The sequence below is a fragment of the Diabrotica undecimpunctata genome, unplaced genomic scaffold (genome assembly GCF_040954645.1).
Source record: "Diabrotica undecimpunctata isolate CICGRU unplaced genomic scaffold, icDiaUnde3 ctg00001339.1, whole genome shotgun sequence".
Lineage (NCBI taxonomy): Eukaryota > Metazoa > Arthropoda > Insecta > Coleoptera > Chrysomelidae > Diabrotica > Diabrotica undecimpunctata.
In genome coordinates this window covers 2,955-18,259 of record NW_027312181.1, presented here as the reverse complement: position 1 = coordinate 18,259, position 15,305 = coordinate 2,955, and the positions used below count along the sequence as shown (strand labels likewise).

At 37.0% G+C, this 15,305-nt stretch overlaps 1 protein-coding gene across 1 annotated transcript; it reads right to left on the bottom strand.

The window, feature by feature from the left end:
• Positions 1-13,239: 13,239 nt before the first annotated feature.
• On the bottom strand, positions 13,240-14,691 carry LOC140431556 (uncharacterized). Its single transcript, XM_072519453.1, has one exon. It carries the CDS (start codon positions 14,689-14,691, stop codon positions 13,240-13,242), a length of 1,452 nt encoding a protein of 483 aa, XP_072375554.1.
• Between the last annotated feature and the right edge of the window lie 614 nt (positions 14,692-15,305).

Genomic DNA, 15,305 nt, shown 5'->3' with positions numbered 1-15,305 from the left:
ATCTGCTGCTGACGTGCTTAGCAATAAAGTGAGCCAACTTTTTTATTATAAACTCAATTTATTGAAGTATTTTACAGCAAGAAACGAAATATTGAATTTGGTTTTAAATACAAATTTAATTTCTCTCATTTCTGCGATGTCTCAAATTTGTATTTCGGCCACAATATTTTAATCTATGCAAATCCTATTATGTAATGCTATGCTGAGCACAAATTGAAAAGCAAAATGTATACTCGTTCCTCACTAGGGTGTCGATAAGGTTACCTAGGCGCTACCTTTCTGTACGTTGGAGGACAGTATGGTATATATTGATTAGTCATACTTTAGCAAAAAATATTCTCTGTTACAATTTTAAGGAAAGACAAGATAAATAAAACATAGAATACTGTAACATACAAGCAATAATCAATATCGGACAAGCAAATCTTATGAAAGATAAAAAAGTAAAACACAATTGGATGACTGAGACAATTTTTGAAATTAATGGATGAAAGAGTCAAAAAAATTCAATGCGGTAAAATACAAAGAACTAAATTCAACCTCTAAAAGGTAAATAAAGACGACAATTTTTATAGATATAAGATGTCGAACTCTGATTTACGGTAATGATCGCTGCATTCTCAAGAGTGTATCTTCTTAGATAGGTGAATTAAAAGGTCGAACTCAACCATTCCTTGGGTATATCTTTTGAATGATATAGTCTATTAAAAAACTTTACCAAAAGGTCCATGTGTTTCGTTTCTATTATTTTGAAAATATCAATAGGTAGGTAATTTGTTGGTTGTATGTTACGTCTCTATTATGTCTCGTCCCATTTTAGTTGTATTTAGCGCAAGTATTACTTTCTGCTTTGTAATTTCTGCATCTTTCTCTTTTTCTTGTAACAACATGTGCTCCATTTTTCCTCTATTGTCTTTGAACTGTACTTGAATGAATTCTCTGCAGCATTTCAGTTTTTCTTTAGTCTCATTTTATTAACATTTACCAATTATGGTGTTCTCATTTTTGTCAACAAGTGGTTAATATGGTTTCTTCGTTATAACCCCGCCAGTTCTTTAACCATTGTATGTAGGTAAGTATATACTCTTGGCAAAATTAAACTAACCAATTTCTTTGTTATTACACTTTCCCCATTTATGATGTTCTACTATTTTCCCAGATCTTTTTTTGAAATTTTTGCATTGGAAGCGTCCATAATTATACTGATTTTCCTGTTCTTAAAACATCATCAATAGGTTAATAAAACGTTTCGTCTTCCATTCCATTTGTAGTTGGTAAATAAATAAAAAAAAACTGAATCAGATTGGGTTTGGTGTGAGATGTATTTATTTGTAGGAACCTCGCTCTTACCAAGACAATACCTTGTATTGCTTTATTTCGCCATTATCCAAGATCAGTAATGTTGGATTTGTTTTGGAGCTGTTAAAATGTTGTATAAAATGCCGCATAATAGCTACAAATAATTTAGAGTTCATCCATCCTGAAAGATTTGCAAGACCAATGTAGCAGCAGATGCTCCGTTAAACATGTGATGCTTAAAACTAAGTCTTAGGAAGATTATGGTAGGGGGTAGTGTAGTTCCTGAAACATTATGACGTAAGTTAAGTATTGTAGTAAGTCATACTTTTGTATAATTTACAAACCTGTTGAACTTATAATGCAGCAGGTTGTAAACAAATATTTTACTCCCGCTAAAAAAACATTAAACCGCTTAAAAACTTACTCTAAAATTCGAATAAATGCATCCACATTTCAGCAATTAAATAATATTACCCTGGACAGAGGACATTTAAAGAAATCGATAATACAACGGAAAGCACAGAAGATAAGATAGAATCCCTTAAGAAAACAATAGACGACATTAAAGACAATTTTATGAAGAACGAAGAAGGTAAGAATAAGACATGGATGACGACAGAGATTCTGCAACTAATGGAAGAAAGAAGGAAAAACAAGAACGATAACTCCATGTATAAAACATTACAGCGAGAGATACAGAGAAAGATCAGAGAAGCCAAACAGAAAGAACTGGAGAAAAAATGCCAAGAAATCGAAATTCTCCAAAGTAAATACGACGACTTCAACGTGCATAAGAAGGTAAGAGAAATTACAGGTAAATGTAAAAACAGAAGAATAAGTAAACTTGTTAATGTCAATGGAGAGATAATCGTGGACAAAGAGAGTATCAATGATACCTGGAAAAATTACATAAGAAATTTATTTTTTGATGAGAGAGAGAACCAGCCCCCAATACCTACGGAAACAGGACCGCCTATACTAGTGGCAGAAATAAGAGCAGCCATAATATCACTAAAAGAAGGTAGAGCTCCAGGACCAGACGGAGTACAATCTGAATTTCTTAAACTTCTTGATGATGAATCTTTAAGAGTACTATGTAAAATCTTCAATAATATCTATGACACAGGCAATATCCCAAAAGATTGGCTACTTTCAGAATTTATTACCTTACCAAAGAAACAGGGAGCAAAAAAGTGCGGAGAATATAGGCTAATAAGTCTAATGAGCCATACATTAAAACTTTTTCTTAAAATTATACATCCTAGAATATACAAGCTATGCGAAGAGAGAATACAAGACACACAGTTTGGAATCATAAAAGGCGTAGGTACAAGAGATGCACTGTTTAGTCTACAAGTATTATTTCAAAGATGCAGAGATATGACTTGCGATATTTACACCTGCTTTGTGGACTACCAAAAAGCATTTGATACAGTTCAACACCAAATAATGATGGATAATCTAACAAAAGCCCAAATGGATGATAAAGATCGGCGTATAATACAAAATTTATACTGGAACCAATCAGCCACAATAAGAACGAATTTTGGAGGTGAACCAACGGAAATGATCTAGATTCTACGAGGCGTTAGACAAGGTTGTATACTTTCACCTATATTATTTAATCTATATTCAGAGGAAATATTTAGTGAAGCCTTGGAAAAATGCGAACATGGAATACTTCTAAATGGAGAACGCCTAAACAACATCCGTTATGCAGACGACACCGTTATTTTTGCAGACAGTTTGAACAATTTACAGCAACTAATAAACAAAGTAAATGAAGTAAGTGAAAGATTTGGACTTCAAGTAAATATAACAAAAACTAAATTTATGATCATCAGCAAAAATAAAGTTAGAGACGCTCAACTACTTATCAATAATACACCAGTGGACCGAGTAAAACAGTATAACTATCTTGGAACAATAGTAAATGAACAATGGGATCACTCACAGGAAATAAAATGTAGAATAGAGAAGGCTAGGAGTGCATTCAATAACATGGCCAAACTCTTTAAAAGCCACAATCTTAATCTGGAGATAAAAGTAAGGCTCCTACGATGTTATATCTTCTCAATATTGTATTACGGAGTTGAATCCTGGACACTTACTGAAGCAATGGAGAAAAAACTTGAAGCCTTCGAGATGTGGCTGTACAGGCGAATTCTAAGGATATCATGGACAGACAAGATAACCAACGAGACCGTATTACGAAGAGTGGGCAAAGAAAGAGAGGTGATGTATACCATTAAAAGGAGAAAGTTGGAATATCTCGGACATATAATGAGAAACAGCACTAAATACAGATTACTGAAGGTAATCCTACAGGGTAAAGTATTCGCAAAGCGAGGAATTGGGAGAAGGAGAATATCATGGTTGAAGAACCTGAGGAAATGGTTCTCCACAACAACAACGAATCTATTTAAAGCATCAGTCAATAAAATAATTATAGCCAGAATGATTGCCAATATTCGGAACGAATAGGCACTGAAAGAAGAAGAAGACCCTGGACAAGCTGCGACATTTCGGTTAGCAGATACTAAGTTCGGAACGTCTTTTTCTGAAACTATGAAGCTAGTAAAGTCCAACAGACTTCAAATTCTTTCATTTCCGAGGGATATTAATCTTGTTATATAGACAGAGTTCGTAGACAGTTGTTACTTTTCGTAACAAATTTTACTGCATTGTATTACGTAACTTTAAAGCAATATTATTTGTTTATCATTTATGACCCTTCAAGTATCGTAGTGGGGTTTATACAATAATACGTCGTTGAGAGTTTTTTTAGCATTATTTACGTATCGCGCTAATATTTGATGTTTAATGCCATTTCTGTTGGCTGCTATTCTGAAGCTAAAGTTATGCTTTAATACATGATCTTCAGCATTTTTTATAATCTATGTGGTAAATAATCCTTTGTAAAATTTTCTTTTTTGAGCGCGATACATCTGTAACAAAAAATCATAATTAAAGATAAGGTTACAACATGTGTTCCAACTTGAGACACGTCCCATGGTGGCCTAAATCATTTGTATCAAGAAGGCTTACAATATATTATATGTATTATAAACAACAGTCGTTAAGATAATAGAAGGTCTCCTTGGTCAATTAAAATATGTCATAATATTTTAAAAATATCACATTTATAACATTTTATACCTCCTTTATGACAGCATAGAATTATGGGCTATTGAGGAAGCACTGGTCAACAGCAGAATAGATTCTAGATATAGGATATTAATACATAATATATATCAACACGCTGAAATGGTAGTCACGATGGATAACGGAATGAAAACGAGGCCAATAAAAATCAACCGAGGAGTAAGACAGGGAGACACCATATCTCCAAAACTATTTACTGCCGCACTTGAAGACATCTTTAAATCACTAAATTGGGAAACGAAGGGACTATCGATAAACGGAAAGTATTTAAACCATCTGAGATATGCAGATGACGTAGTACTAATAGCCGACAGCTGGAAAGAACTAAAGACGATGATCGATGAGCTTCATACGGAATCCATAAAAAAAGGACTGAAAATGAATCTGAATAAAACTAAGCTAAAGTCGAATAAAGATGATCAACCGACGATAACCATCTAAGGAACAAAAGTGGAACATGTAGAAGAATACATATATCTGGGCCAGAATATCAAGGTAAACAAAGAAAACCAAACTACCGAAATAAGCAGACAAGTAAGAATGGGATGGGCCGCATTTGGAAAACTCTCATACATACTGAAAGACAAAAAGATACCCCAAAACCTTCGAACCAAAGTGTTCGATTCTTGTATCCTTCCCGTTCTCACTTACGGAGCTCAAACCTGGAAATTCACAAAAAAGAACATGGACAAGATTCGAAAAACTCAGCGAGCCATGGAACGACAGATGCTTGGTATCTCACTAATAGATCGGCAAACGAACGAAGCAATCCGTAACAAAACAAAAATAAAGGACGCCGCGAAACAAGCAGCTAAATTAAAATGGAAATGGGCTGGACACAACGAACGTCTCGAAGATGGTAGATGGAACAAAGAAGTCGGAAACTGGCGACCGTACGATGCGAAGAGACCAAGAGGAAGACCTCAAATGCGCTGGAGCGACGATATCAAAAGAGTCGCAGGACCAATGTGGAAACGCCTAGCACACAACAGGGATGAATGGCGAGAAATGGGAGAGGCCTTTATTCGACAATTCGGATAGAAAAAGGGCTATAAAAAAAATACCTCCCTTAAGATATTTAGAATAGAAAAGCTAACCTATTTTAAAACAAACAACACGTGTAAAAACAACTCTCAAAATGCGTGCACGTATCTAAACAACACAGGAACAACTGACCGTTAACAGCGAATACTTTAAAGAAATGAATGTCATTTCTAGCGCGTAATTTAAAAATTGTTGCGACTGTCTCATGATGCACGCGTCTCAAGGTGGCCCACTCTACCCTATAAAACAATTGAATAAGAAGAATTAAAGGCAATAAAGACAATTTAAAACTAAAACAGATAATATTAATGGTTTAGCAAAGAAAATTAAACTGAAAGAAAGAACTAAACATAGGAAATGTACCTCCGACGCCTCTGGAAGACTATAATGAGTTTCCAGAAAGAAGAGGAAGTTTATACTGGCTTTAATTTAGAAAATTTAGAATGAACATAAAACGAATTGGAAAATATGCCAGCAGGTTGATATTTCATAATATTGACAATCACTCCAACTTCGATTACATTCACCTGTTTCACCCGTCTGCTCTGTTTCATACCTTAGGAAATAGATTTCCTGCCAACTATTTAATTAAATTTTAGTTTCAAATTACTTTAAAATTAGTATGGAAAGTAATTTTAACTGGTTTTGAGATAAACCGTCGGTAATATGTATTATAGAATGAATAAATATTTTGATATCTCTAGCTATAAACAATTCGAGAAAAAATTATAATTACTTTTTTAAGAGAAATAAACGAAAGATTGTTATTTCACAAAAAATATTTTCAAAGCATAACGATATTGTTGTGAATTTATTAAAAGGTTCAATATTTATAACACTTACGGATTTAATTTATTTCTTTATTTATATTAACTTATCTAACAATAATTTATTATATCCGTACGTAACAAATTCGCGAGCGCGGGTCTTGAGAATTAACTGGCCCTCCATATAAAAATGTTGTATTTATATACGAAATCCTGATATACTAGAACAGCATCGAAAGATCGCATTGTCTTGCATCGAAAAATCGAGAAGCATCTAGTTGGAGAATTCACCATAATTTGAATCTAGAACCTCCGGCGAAATTTCTACAACAAAACAGAATATTAGTCATCATATATTTTACAGTTATTTTTAGGCCAGGATTTTTATCGTAACATTGCCCCCCTCTTAAAAGATGGTTCCTCCTGGAACCTTGTCGGGACTGGAACCGGAACTGTATGCTGGTATCGGCAACTGGACCCTCTTTTACAACTTCCAGTTGTATAAAAATGACAAGGGACGGTTTTCTCTCCGCACCAGTAACTATGCGGATTGCAACAGACTAACACCTGGACTTCGGTGTCTTTGAAGATCTCCTCCACCATATTTCGGATAACCCTCCAATCTAATTGGCGGCACTCCAACTTTGGCATGGCTAACTTTTGCACGTCGGACTCTAGTACGTGCTCTCTCAATTGAAGTAAGGCTTCCCATACATCTCGGTAGGTAGGTTGGTCACGGGCAGTGTCTTTTGTTACCAGGTAGAAAAGGTAACGTGATGCATCCTGGAGTTTCAAGGTTTTACCGGGAGCTGGCACCTGGCATTGAAGTTCTGCAACTCGACCAAACTTCCTTCGAAAGACGGATGCCAACCCTGGTGCGTCTTTGATACTGGCCGGGATGGTGAGGGCCAGCGAGTAGTCATCGGGGAGCGCGAGTAGATCTTGCTTTTCTTCAGTGGTAACACCATGTCTCGCTTTACCGGTACCTCCATAGGCACCCATGAATTCCTCAAACGTGAGGTCAGACACATCGTGGACTTGGTTTACTTCCACTTCTTCATCTACGTCGTGGTCACCTTCGAAAGACGCCAGCCGGTTATGGTGTACTATCATCGGCTTTCCCTTCGGAATCTTGCTTATTCGGTAGATGACATCGTTGATCTTCTCCATAATGAGGTATGGACCTTCCCAAAACTGCTGCAATTTGGGAGAACAACCTTTTCGCTTCTTGGGATTATACAGCCATACTTTGTCGTTCTTCTTAAAGCAACCCTTTTCGGCTTGTGTATCGTACCGTTTCTTCATTCGGTCGCTAGCGATCTGAAGGTGGGAACGGACCAACTCATGTACATCGTCCATTCTTCTTCGTAATTCGATCACATAATCTTCACCTGCTACATCTTCTCCAGGTCGACACCCAAACTCTAGATCACAAGGTAGTCGCATTTCGCGTCCGAATAGGACTTTCGCTGGTGTCTGGCCTGTTGATTCGTTAACAGCAGATCTGTAGGCCATTGTGAAGAACGGAAGGTATTGGTCCCAGTCTCGCTGATGATCGGACACCATCTTTGTCAAATATTTGCCAACTGTCCTATTCATCCGTTCTACCATACCATCAGATTGCGGATGATATGCTGTAGTTCTTGTTTTCTTCATGCCTAGTCTATCACATATTCCTTGGAATAGATCGCTTTCGAAGTTCCTGCCTTGGTCACTATGGATCTCCAAAGGCACTCCAAATCGGCTGATATATTCTTGGATCAACTTATCTGCAACGGTGGCGGCCTTCTGGTCTGGAAGTGCGTAAATCTCGACCCACTTACTGAAGTAATCCATTACTACCAGCATGTACTTGCCTCCATTTTCACTTTCTGGAAATGGCCCAGCGATGTCCAAAGCTATTCTTTCAAACGGGCTTCCAACATTATATTGTCTCATAGGAGCTCTCCTTTTTCGGTAAGGCCCGTTACTCGTGGCACAAATAGTACATTTCTTACACCAGTCTTTTACATCGTCGGAACTGTTCATCCAATAAAACCGTTCCCGAATTCGCTGAAGGGTTTTCCTTACACCAAAATGCCCTCCCGATGGACTGTCGTGTAACTGACGAAGTACTTCGGCTATTCTGCTCTTTGGGATCACCAACTGTCTTCTCTTCTCTGAACCGTCATCATTTTCCAGGACTCGTTTAAGCAAGCCATCTTCGATGATAAATGAGTCCCACTGGGCCCAATACGTCTTAACTACTGAGCATAGGTTTGATATTTCCTGCCAAGGTGGTCGACGGTTTTCCTCTTTCCATTTTCGGATTTTCTGTATAACTGGATCTCTCTCTTGTTCTTCCCTGATCTTAGTAGGCGTCCAGTCGTCGTTGACAATCGTCGTTCTTAGCACTGCTGCTTCCTTGGATTCCGTTTTGTTGCAGTGGGAACACTCTGCTGAGCATGGCCTTCTGGAAAGAGAATCAGCGTTTCTGTGGCTAACTCCGGCCCGGTGCTCAATCTTAAAATCGTATTCTTGGAGTCGTTCGATCCACCTGGCTATCTGACCCTCTGGATTCTTAAACTGCATCAACCACTTAAGGGCGGCATGGTCGGTTCGGATTAGAAACTTTCTTCCATAGAGGTATTGATAGAAGTGCTCTACTGATTTCACTACTGCCAGAAGTTCTCTTCTCGTGACGCAATAATTCCGCTCAGGTTTTGAAAGAACTTTACTAAAATATCCGAGGACTCGTTCCTGTCCTCCTTGAATCTGAGACAGCACTCCTCCAATTCCCACATTACTTGCATCTGTATCTAAGATGAACTCTCCTTCTGGCAGTGGATACCCTAAAATTGGTGCTGTTATTAAATGCTTTTTCAAGGTCTCAAAGGCATTTTGGCAGTCTATATCCCAGCGGTATTCTCTAGCTTCCTCTGTAAGTCGCGTTAATGGCTTAGCGATATCTGCAAACTTCTTAATAAACCTCCGGTAGTAAGTACATAGTCCAAGAAAACTTCTCACTTGATGTTTGTCAGTTGGTTTTGGCCATTCCTTAATGGAATCGATTTTTCCCTTATCCACGGCCACTCCTTCTTTACTGACTATATGACCCAGATAATTGACTTTACCTTGAAATAGCTGGCACTACTTGGGGTTTAGCATCAATTGGGCAGCTTTAAGTCGATTAAAAACGTTTTCTAAATTCCTCAAATGATCTTCGAATGTCTCCCCCAAGACGATTATGTCATCTAAATAAACCAGGCATGTTTTCCAAGATAACCCTCTCAACACATTTTCCATAAGCCTCTCAAATGTCGCAGGAGCATTACAAAGTCCAAATGGCATAACGTTGAATTGCCACAATCCAGATCCTGTGGTGAAGGCTGTCTTTTCTTTATCGACTGGGTCCATTTCTACCTGCCAGTATCCAGACTTTAAATCTAAAGTAGAAAACAATTTACTTCCAGCCAATGTGTCCAATGTGTCATCGATCCGAGGCAGAGGATAACTATCTTTCTTGGTAACGTTGTTCAGCAAACGGTAATCCACACAGAACCTCGTCGTTCCGTCTTTCTTCTTAACCAGGACCACCGGAGAGACCCATGGGCTCGTAGAAGGTTCTATCACCCCGTCTTTCTTCATTTCCTGAACAATCGTTTCAGCTTCCTCTCTTTTCGCCTGTGGTAATCGTCGAGCTGTTTGACGAATTGGCTTAGCATTACCAGTATCAATTTTATGCTTAACAACGGTAGTTCTTCCCGTCTTTCCTCCTTTCGGTACGAAAATATCACGATACTGACGAAGAAATTCCCTTAATTTCCTTTTCTCCATCTGATTTAGAGACTGTCCTGCAACTGCAACCATTTGGTCGAATTTGTCGTTGGAATTATCAGATGTTGTCGCCTGACGGATTATGGATGTCACAGGTACACAAGTTCCTACCTTTGTCTCTTTCTTGATGGTCACTGGGTAGTCGTTGACATTGATAAGTCTCACAGGAATTTCTTTAGCCGAAGTCACCAATTCCTTTCCAATTATGATTCCACGGCCAACCTCATCGTCGTGGTTCCAAGGCTCCATCATAACAGGTCTCCCTTCGTCCACAATTCCCTGTAGCCGCGCTACTATGATCGTTTCGCTTCTCGCAGGCACGACTGTATCTTCTTTAATGGCTGCTTGCACAGTGTTGTCATTATGTGGATGGAGAAATACTTCCTCGTTGCCAACTTTGATTACCTTATTCTTAAAATCCAATTGGAATCCATGCATATTCATTACGTCCATTCCTAATATAACATCCTCTTCGATGTCAGCAACTATAACAGTATGGACAAACTTTTCTGCTCCAATTCCCAATTGTACCTGGATTTCTCCATGAATGTTGGCATTTTCACCTGTAGCGGTCCGAAGTCGCAACCTCGTTGGTAACAGTTTCTTGCGGCTGTTTATAACTGTCGGGCGTATAATGGTTCTGGTCGCTCCGGTATCCACCAACAACGTATGCTTTTTACCATTTATGTCTCCATCTACATATACACTATCTTCACGACATTTCAAAGAAGCTATTAGTATAAGAGGGTCTTTGGAAAAGTTCTGGGTCGAAGCTGCTCCCCTAAAGCCGACTCGTTCTGGTTTTCCTGATGGTGAGTTTCTTGATTTTATGGTCTTCGTTTTCTTGCATGTAATACTTTTCATCATATTAACGAGCTGGTCAAGTTTATCTTCATCTCCTTCCTCTTTTACAGTCCTAACTTTACTGTACCCGCCAGAGGCCTGCATAGCTGACTCGTATTCGAGGGCGGCGGATAGGACATCAACCAGCGTCTTGTGACGAGCTAATCGCAGTGTTCTCTGCATTTCATGATCACGAAGACCATCAATAAACGTTTGAACGGCCAATTTTTCCATCATGTCTTCGGGAGCTGTTGGATAAGCATATCGTACTAATCTGGCAATATCTACCTCATATTCTTGAAGAGCCTCATCTTTCTTCTGTCTACGATTTTTAAGCTGTGACTGATATACATGCTCCAAATGTTCGGGGCCATATCGCATATTTAACCTCTTCTTCAGTTGTTCGAAATCATCGGTCTCCTCTACGGCTATGGTCTGAAGCACATCTAAGGCATCTCCTCGAAGGGCGATAGTCAGGTTTACAGCCTTTTCTTTTTCAGACCATCCATTTGCTCTTGCGGCTGATTCGAACTGTTTCATGTAGTTGTTCCATGATGATTTTCCGTCGAAAGTTGGGACTTTAACATGAATAGAACCTCCACTTCCTTCAAATTTCGGTCGTGTCTCCAACTTAAATTTCGTCTCGTCTTCTTTTATCTCCACTGTAATCGGATTGTTACCTCTCTCTGCTGTCCCTGTTTCCTCCATCTTCTTTTCCATCTCTTTCCATATCTTTTCTTCGAAGGCTAACATATCGGCAGCAACTTGGTTTTTTAATGAAGATATTCTATCGTCCAGGGCAGACATCTCAGAAGTGACTTTAGAGATTTCCGAAGAGATGTTAGCAGAGACTTTGCTTTCCAGCGAAGAAATCTCGTTAGAAACTTTGTCTTCCAACGAAACGATGTCGCCGGAAACTTTGGCTACATCAGAAGAAACTTTCGAAATATCGTCAGAAACTTTGTTCTCTAATGATGCGATATCACCGGAAACTTTGTTCTCTAATTTTGAAATCGACGAGATGACAGCATCTTCAAATATATAAGTCTCTGGATCTAGTCCTTCTTCTAGCAAAGCGTTCTTTAGTCGTTGGACTAACTCAGCCTTTTTTCCGGTAGAAGCTAATTCTCTGTCTTCAAGATGTCTTCTTAAATTAGTCACTGTCAGCTCATAAATCGTAGCCATTTTCACAATTTATTTTATATTCACTTGTATTATTATTATAAGTCTAATTTATGTTCGATCCCACTTCTGACACCATTTGTTGTGAATTTATTAAAAGGTTCAATATTTATAACACTTACGGATTTAATTTATTTCTTTATTTATATTAACTTATCTAACAATAATTTATTATATCCGTACGTAACAAATTCGCGAGCGCGGGTCTTGAGAATTAACTGGCCCTCCATATAAAAATGTTGTATTTATATACGAAATCCTGATATACTAGAACAGCATCGAAAGATCGCATTGTCTTGCATCGAAAAATCGAGAAGCATCTAGTTGGAGAATTCACCATAATTTGAATCTAGAACCTCCGGCGAAATTTCTACAACAAAACAGAATATTAGTCATCATATATTTTACAGTTATTTTTAGGCCAGGATTTTTATCGTAACAATATTAAATGGAAATGTTTAAAAATTATATTAAAATAATTATTTTAGAACCTGACATTAAACAAAAGAATAGCATAAAACAAATAACTTGAAAATCCAAATAGGAAAACCTAAACTTAAATACAAGAACAAAGAATACCCATATTAATACATATAAGATACCTAATTTTTTTTTACTGACATCGGTCCTTCGGTATTTTTTTTATTTGATATGTGATTTTTTTCTTTACCTAAGTTAGTTCTGCATCACGATGTACAACGTTGTTAACGATATATCACGGTATATTTAAAATCATCCTTAGTATTTTGGATTAAAACGTTTCTATAATTTAGAATTTGCCTCTATTGCCCACAGTTCTATCCCATACGTCCATACTAACTTCAACACTGCTTTGTATAGGAGTAATTTATCTTGAGTTGTTAACTAGTATTTTTTTTATTTAAAGAGAAAGTCGCATCCACCTAATGGTTATTAGCGACGGATCTGTACAATTTTACAAGAATAGTTATATTACATGGTTATAAAAAAGATTTTTTTTGTCCTACACAATAGTACTAAAAAAAATCAGTAATACTATACAAAAAAAGTTAAATCTTATGGAACACATCGATAGCTTTTAAATAATCTATTAAGTTCTTTGAATAACTATTTTGTTGAATTGCAGCGCTCGCATATTGGTGGGTTACATTTTGAAAAAAGGTAAGAGTGTGAGTCTAGTATGGCCTAATCGTAATTGGTTAACTACACTCTGTTCATGGCAATTTTTGTACAACGGTTTAGTTCCTTTAACTGTGTCTTTAATTTGTCGTAGTTTAGACGTTGATATTTGCCATTCGTTATGCCAGACTTCTAAGATTTTTGCCTTAATAAAAAGCTTTAAATCTTCTGGACCGCACTTTAATATTATGTCTGAGTCCGCACTAGACACTGCACTACGCGCACTTAAGTCTGCTTCTTCATTTCCGGGGATACCCACATGAGAAGGAATCCATATGAAGTCTACTGTTCTTCCTTTTTCTTGACATATGTGAAGTTCTGATTTAATCATTTTTTCAATTGGGTGTTTAGGATATACTCGTTGAATTGAAGTAATCGAACTCAGAGAATCAGAAAGAATCACCGCTTTGACGATATTGGTATCATTAATAAACTTAATTGCTCGATAAAGAGCGAATAATTCGGCTGTGTATATGCTACAATGGGGAGATAGTTGAAATAGATATTTACTTGAATTGATCACAAAAGCGGCACCAACTCCATTGCTAGATTTTGAAGCATCTGTAAATATTTTGGAGAAATTTTCATAAGTTTGGAGTATATTTGACAGAATAGTTTTTATTTGAGAGGGACGTATTTCCGACTTACTATATTTGCTCAAATATGCATTACACTGTGGAATATTGATTGACCAAGGGATATGAGGATCGGTGATGTTTGGATCGAATATGTCAGAAAAATCAAAGTTTAATTTTTTGCAATATGTTCTAACTCTTTCATAGTATGGTTTTTGTAGTTTATCATTATAATTAAAAAGTTCGTTATACTTATCTGTGAAGGTGTTACTATAAATAGGTTTTTCTGGATTACAAAATACAGAGGATGAATGTGTTAATGTCAGTTGCATTCGCCTGTGGTAAAGGGATGGCTCACCAAGTTCAGCGTATATTCTCTCAATAGGTGTACTTATAAATGCTCGTAGTGCCATCCTTAGCCCATTATTATGAATTGTATCTAGAGATTTTAAAATAGACTTTCTGGCAGAACAATAAGCGATGCATCCATAATCGACATTAGACCTGATTAACGATTTGTAACTCTGAGATAGCGCGTTTTGGTCGGAACCCCATTTCCTGTTTGATAATGTTTTTAAAATATTTATTCTCTTATGGCAAGTTAATTGTAATTGCTTTATATGTTCTCGCCATGTCAGTTTGTTGTCTAAATGCAATCCTAAAAATTTAATATGAGTATCTACTGTTATTGGTTTCCCGTATAACGTAAGAATTGATGCCGTACTTACATTTGCTGTTTTTGCAAAAACTATGACTCTTGTTTTTGTAGTAGGAAATTCAAAGCCAGTATTTAGAGACCATGTTTCCAGTTTATTGATAAAGCTTTGTAAACATTTTGTCATACTGTCTATATTTTTTCCTTTTGTAAATACCACTAAATCATCAGCATAAATCCGTGCTTTTAAAGGTTTTTCTATGTTTTTCAAAATATCATTTATCGCTATTAGGAAGAGTGTTGGTCTAAGAACAAACCCTTGTGGTACTTCATTTGTTAAGCAGTGAGTTTTCGAGCACGAATTAGAAACTCTTACGCGAAAAGTCCGATTGGTTAAAAAATTGTTGATGAACGATAAACAGTGTCCCCGAATATTCCACTCATACAACGTTTTTAGAATCCTGTGTTTTCTGGCAGTATTAAAGGCATTTTTCAAGTCAAAAAATATCGCGGTATATTTTCTATTTGTTGCAAACGATTCCATAATATCGCTTTCGAGTTCCAGAATGTTGTTAGCCGTTGATCAATTCTGCCTAAATCCATTTTGTTCAGTAATCAGTAATTGATTTTGTTCCAATGTCCACATTAATCTGCTGTTAACGATTTTTTCTAAAAGTTTGCACATGGAACAGGTAATTGAGATTGGCCTGTATGATTCCACACTATATCGTGATTTTTTGTCTTTTAAAAGAGGTAGGATGTAGGAATTAGTCCATATTGAAGGAAAATGCTGTTGCGTCC

Excerpts from the sequence above, each read along its gene's own strand:
- LOC140431556 (XM_072519453.1), bottom strand. The coding sequence starts at position 14,691 with ATGACAAAATGTTTACAAAGCTTTATCAATAAACTGGAAACATGGTCT.